The sequence below is a fragment of the Camelus ferus genome, chromosome 22 (assembly GCF_009834535.1).
Source record: "Camelus ferus isolate YT-003-E chromosome 22, BCGSAC_Cfer_1.0, whole genome shotgun sequence".
Taxonomy (NCBI): Eukaryota; Metazoa; Chordata; class Mammalia; order Artiodactyla; family Camelidae; genus Camelus; species Camelus ferus.
In genome coordinates this window covers 21,294,542-21,300,441 of record NC_045717.1, presented here as the reverse complement: position 1 = coordinate 21,300,441, position 5,900 = coordinate 21,294,542, and the positions used below count along the sequence as shown (strand labels likewise).

The 5,900-nt window shown below is 50.1% G+C and overlaps 1 protein-coding gene across 1 annotated transcript; it reads left to right on the top strand.

Moving 5' to 3' along the window:
• The first annotated feature begins 903 nt into the window (after positions 1 to 903).
• Positions 904 to 5,900, top strand: SPC24 (SPC24 component of NDC80 kinetochore complex). The gene is made up of 5 exons (XM_032465680.1): positions 904 to 1,089; positions 4,289 to 4,433; positions 4,586 to 4,690; positions 4,800 to 4,876; positions 5,679 to 5,900. Exons 1-5 carry the CDS (start codon positions 930 to 932, stop codon positions 5,783 to 5,785), a joined length of 594 nt encoding a protein of 197 aa, XP_032321571.1. The 5' UTR covers positions 904 to 929; the 3' UTR covers positions 5,786 to 5,900.

The following is a 5,900-nucleotide window of genomic DNA, read 5'->3' as shown; positions in this document are numbered from 1 at the left end:
TGGCAAAGTTGGAACTATTTCTGTAGCCATTTTGGGGGAAAATACAATACCACAGCCAGTAGACAAAAGCCTTGTTTCCCAAAATAATACCTAGCTTTCTTCACACAATGCACTGATTTTTCCCCCGTTGTATTTTGTAGAAAATGCTGGTCCTGACCCGCTGAGCTGATTTCTTCACCCCCTTTGAGGAACAGGTCACAAAAGTGAACATTTTGTCTTTCCTCTACTTTAACTCCGTACACAGGATGTTCGGTGAGAGTTAGACACCTCACCCACTAGCGTTCTAGCGTTTATTTAACGCCTATATAGCACGTACTGAATATCGGGCAATGCCCTCATTTAACTCTCACGCTACATCTTAAGTAGACACTCTGATGACCCTTATTTCACTAAGTTGGAAAGAGAAGCACAGAAGGATGAAGCAATTTGCCCGGGGGTAACACTGTCAAATCTGGAAATCTGGGATTGGAACCCAATAAATCTGGTGGCAGGCTCCATTTAGCTACGCAGCTTCTTAGAGAATTTACTTCTGTATGATGTTTACTCTGAGTATCCCACACACACACCGCAGGACGTCAGCTCCACAATAAGCAGCTCACTGCCTCGCCCCTAGAATCCCGCCCTGCACGCAGCAGAAGGACCCGAGAAGAAACTTGGCAGCAGTTTAAAGCCCTTGCAGCCGTTTTTTTTCCAGTCTGCGCAGGCGCATCAGGCAGGCTTCGGGGTGGGGGGGCGTCCCCTTCCTGCGCAGATTGGGCAGCGCAGATACTGACAGAGGAGCCGGCGCAGGCGCACTGGTTCGACTCGAAGTGGCCAGCCTCATCCACTGATGACTGACGTGGGGTCAACCCAATAGAAACGGTTCTCTGCGGGAAGGGGGCGGGGCAACGGGGGAGTTAAATTTGCGCGGGATTGATCCTGGCGTAGTCATGGCGGCCTTCCGCGACATGGAGGAGGTGAGCCAGGGGCTGCTGAGCCTGCTGGGCGCCAACCGCGCCGAGGCGCAGCAACGACGGCTGCTGGGGCGCCACGAGCAGGTGGTGGAGCGGCTGCTGGAGACGCAAGACGGCGCGGACCAGCGGCTGCGAGGTGAAGGCTGGGGTGGGCGCGGCCGGGGCCCGTGTGATGGGAGGGGCGGCTTGGCAGGCCGCGAAACTGCCCTCCTCTTGTGCGCCCCCATTCCCTATCCTGTTAACTCGTGGGACCGGCGAATGAGCCATTCGTGAAATGGACTTCAGGACAGCAGTTCACCCTCCTGGGGTTTAGTAGTGAATATAGGATCTCGCAGATCCGGCCCAGTGCTGAGCGCTCTGTGAGCAGGAGCTGGTGGACTTGGCGTTTGAATTGGGATTCATGTGTCCTCAAAGCACGGGATTGGAATCCTAGCACCCCCACTTCCCAGCTGTGAGATTTGAGGTGATTTACTTAATCTCTCAGTGCCTCTGTTTCCCATAAAATTGTAACAATAGTCTGCATCTTCCTGCTGAGGTTGGTCAGATGTTTTATTGAGCACCTGCTGTGTCTAGGCATAGTGCCTGCCCTGGGGTGACAGCAGAGAACAAAACAGACAAAAACCCCTTGGTGGGAGGAGCTGATATGCTGGTGGGGCAAGGACTGAAGATAAACAAGAGAAATGAATGTCAGAAAGTGATGGGCTAAGGATTTCAGCTGTTAACTCATGAGCCCTGTGGTCCCAGCCCAGTGGCTTCCTTCTCAAGCCTCAGTTTCCTCATCTGTGAAATGGGGCTGCCGATAGCACCTCTTGATGGATCAAAGTGAGATTCGTGGATGTTGATCCTTGCACAACACTGCCTTTGAAGAAGGGCGGGGCCCTTGTTGCAGCTTTTCTCAGCTTAAGGGTTTTTTTTTAAGGCTAGAAACTTTTTTTTATTGTGATAAAATTGACATAATGTAGGATTTACCATTTTCACTCTTTTTAAATGTTCAGTAGCATGAAGTACGTTCACAATGTTCTGCAACCATCACCACCATCCTTCTCCAGTATTCCATTGTACGGACTCACCACATTTTGTTTATCCATTCATCCGTCAGTGGACACTTGGGTTGCTTCCACCCCTTGGCTATTGTGAATAATGCTGCTATGAACATGAGTGTACAAATATCTCTTCGAGTCCCTGCTGTCAATTCTTTTTTGTATTTTACCAGAAGTGGAAACGCTGGATCAGATGGTAATTTGATATTTAATTTCTTGAGGAACTGTCATTTAGTTTTCCACCGCAGTTTCAGTGCCAGGCTGCTGTAATGCCTTTTTACAGTTATACTTTATGAGTGCCGTTTGGGTTGAGACTTGAATGGCCTAGGAGCTAGCCATCGGATGACTGGGGAGGAGAGTTCCTGGCAGAGGGAACTGCAAAGACAAAGGTCAGGTGAAAAGGAGCCTGGAGACCCAAGAGAAAGTAGTAGAAGCTGGGTTGGCAGCAACCAGACCCTGCCAGACCTGTGAGCCCCCAGGAGTTTGGATATTAGTCTAAGCATGACGGATGCCCTGGTCTGAGTCTTCTGCTCTTTCCTCCCCCTCCTCCCTCCTTCCCTATTGTTTCTTTCCTCCTCTCCCCCTCCATTAACTCCCCCTCCATTGATAGTTGGGGAGAAGATCAGCATAGCCCAGCCTGTCTGGGTTTCAGCAGAACACATGGATTCGGGGCAAGGAGACAAGAGTCTGTGTTCCAGGGAGCTGGGGCTTCCATCAAAAGGATCGAGTTCAGATCCCGGCTTCGGAGCTAGGTGCTGTAGACAAGTCACTGAACCTCTTCGGGCATCTGCTCGTCGCCTCTCAAAGGGGGTCAGGTGTTAGGGCTCCCGGTCGCTCGTGGCACTTAGCACACACTCTGGTGAAGACGGCTTATAATGAATATCCATGGGGAAGAGCTCACCCCCAGGGAGGGTCCAAGGAGACTCAGTTGCTGTTCGGAGGGTGAGTAGAGAAAGGGCAGAAAGGCTGCGTAAGAAAAGCCAGGCCCTCAGCTCTCCTAACAGGAAATCAGCAGGCACCATCCAACTCAGACAAATCAAGAAATAGCAGCATAAGCAAATTATTTAGAAATATGAAGGTCGGTGCCAGAGAAAACAGTGAAGAGTTGAAAGTGGCTGCTTCAGAGGATGGAGAGACTTAGAGAGGGGTGTGTGCAAGTGTGTGTGTGTGTGTGTAAATTTTCATAACCATATACATGTAATACTTTGACTAAAAATTAACTTAAAGTTTGTAAGCACTTAAACTCTGGCCCTTTGGGAAGCATTTTCATCTGTGCCTTTTCTGAGTTGGCAGGTTTCTCTGACTCTGGGCAGGAACACAGCAACCTCCTTCAGGTGTTTTTGATCTTTTTGGATGTTTTGTTCAAAATGTGTTTATTCTGTGTAGGTGCTGGCAATAATGTGGTGAATTTAAGATGCAATCTCTGCTTCGAAGAAGAAATACAAGGAATAAATAGTTTGGGGTGATAGAGGCTGTCCTGGAAGCACAGTCTCACCCCAGGAAAGAGAGGAGAGTGTCGGGCTTTACCCAGGAGGCCTTGAAGGCCGGGAATGGGTGTGCCCCATGGGCAGGGACACTGGGGCATCCTTGGAGGACAAGCAGACAGAGGCCCAGGAAAAAAATGTGGCATGTTTGCAGAATGATGAGGCATTTTTGCAGCCAGAGTGGAGGGAAAAGCACCTGGTGGGGGCAAAAAACAGGGAGAAAGGAGGTTGGCAGGGATGGTGAAGATGCCCAAAGAAACCTGGACCTTATCCTGGAGACACTGGGGAGCTATGGGGGGGTCTTTGAGCAGGGGAGTAATTTAACATTTGGCCTCTAATGCAGCAGCTCTGAAGACAGATAGCAGAAAGGATTGGCAACTGTAGAGACCAAGGAGGGGCACGACAGGGAGGCAGTTGGGTGGTCCTGGAGGGATAAAGGACCTGCGCGAGGGAGGAGGGACCCACCAGGCAGGATGGTTAACTGGATGTGGATAGTGAGTCCCGGGCTGGTTGCTCAGGCAACAGAGTCGAGAGTGGCATCGTAAATTAAGACATATGCAAAGAAGGACCAGACTTTATTATTTTGGGTGGATTCAAGTGTGATTTGGTGAAATGGGAAGCACTTACACCAGGTCCAGGGGGGCGCCCTTGGTGGGCATTTGGAAATAGGGTGATGGGTTCGGGAGCTACAGATAGAAGTGAGAACATGGCCATAGATGGGCGTTGAGGCCACAGGCCAATGAACCGCCTCCGTCCGAGGCTCTCCTAAGGAGCCCGAGTTGAGGGGCACAGACTTCTCCCCGTCCTGCAGAGATCCTTGCTGCGGAGAAAGAGGTGGCCCAGAGCCTTCTTGACGCAAAGGAGCAGGCGCACCAGGGTGGCACCGAGCTGCAGCAGCTTGAAGCTGAGCTTCAGAGGGCCAGCGAGGAGGACACCCATCTGAAGGCCAGCCTCCTATATCCTTTCCTGTGTTTGCGGAACCGCTGGGCCCCAGCCTTGCCTGGGAGGTGCTTGGAACCAGCGGCCCCAGCCCCGAGGTGGTTGGTGTTAGCATGTGGGCAGCCCAGCCCTCCTTCCAAAGCAAGGGGTCCTTAACTGCCTGCCTTACTCAGCTCAGCAGAGAGCTGGAGGAGCTCAAGGAGATCGAGGCCGATCTTGAAAGACAGGAGAGGGAGGTTGATGAAGACACTACAGTCACCATCCCTTCAGCCGTGTAGGTCCACCGAACGCGGTGTGAGTGTGTGTGTGTACAGCCTGCAGCTCTTTGCTGGAGTTGGTGCTGGAGTAACTTCCTTTTCTCTCTCTCTTGTCTTCTTGCATAGGTATGTGGCTCAACTTTATCGCCGAATTAGTAAAATCGAGTGGGATTATGAGTGTGAGCCGGGGATGATCAAAGGCAGTATCCTTTGTGGAGAAAGTGGAACCCTGTGCACTGTTGGTGGGAATGTTAAATGGTACAGACGCTATGGCAGGCCCTGAAAAATTAGACAGAATTACCTTATGACCCAGCAGTTCACTTCTGGTAGACACATGAAAGAATTGAAAGCAGGAACTTGAACAGATGTTCGTACACCCATGTTCACCCACGTTTGGCACCATTCACAGTAGCCAAAAGGTGGAGGCAGCCCCAGTGTCCATCAGCAAATGACCAGATAAACAGAATATGGTCCATCCATATAGTGGAATATTATTCACTCTTAAAAAGGAAAGAAATCTGGCCCATACTCTCTTACATGGGTGAACCCGGAACATAATATGCTGAGTGAAGTAAACCAGACAGAAGAAGTCAATACTGTGTGATTCCACCTACATGAGGTCCCTAGGGGAGTCAAATTCCTGGAGACAAAGTAGGACTGTGATTATCAGGGTCTGGGGGAGGCAGTGTTTAATGGGGACAGAGTTTCTGTTTCACAAGATGAAAAGAGTCCTGGAGGTGGATGGTGGTGATGGTTGCGCAGCAACGTGAATGTGCTTAATGCCACTGAAATGGACACTAAAATGTTTAAGATGTTAACTATATAGTGTTATATGTATTTTACCACAGTTTTTTTTAAAGGGCAATGCGTGATCAGAATTTTACTTTTTGTTCATGAAAATGTGTTTCAGTCTCTAAATAGCTTCATAGTAAAAATGTAAAGCCAGTACCCTTTTGTCGAGGGGGAGGGCTGTGTGTGCCAGGTTTCCTTACGTCATGCCCTAAGTACATCACGGCCCCAGCGTCGCCCAGCCCATCCACCTGGACGGCACCCAGCTCTCCAAGAAATTCATCAGCGACTATCTCTGGAGCTTGGTGGACGCGGAGTGGTAGAGAGAAGTCTCTTGGACTGTGTCTTATAATCCAACACAGTGAGAGTCAGCCGTGGTGGGTGGTCAGTGCCTCAGTGGTGAGATCAGCTTAAAATTAAATGTTTACACATAAATGA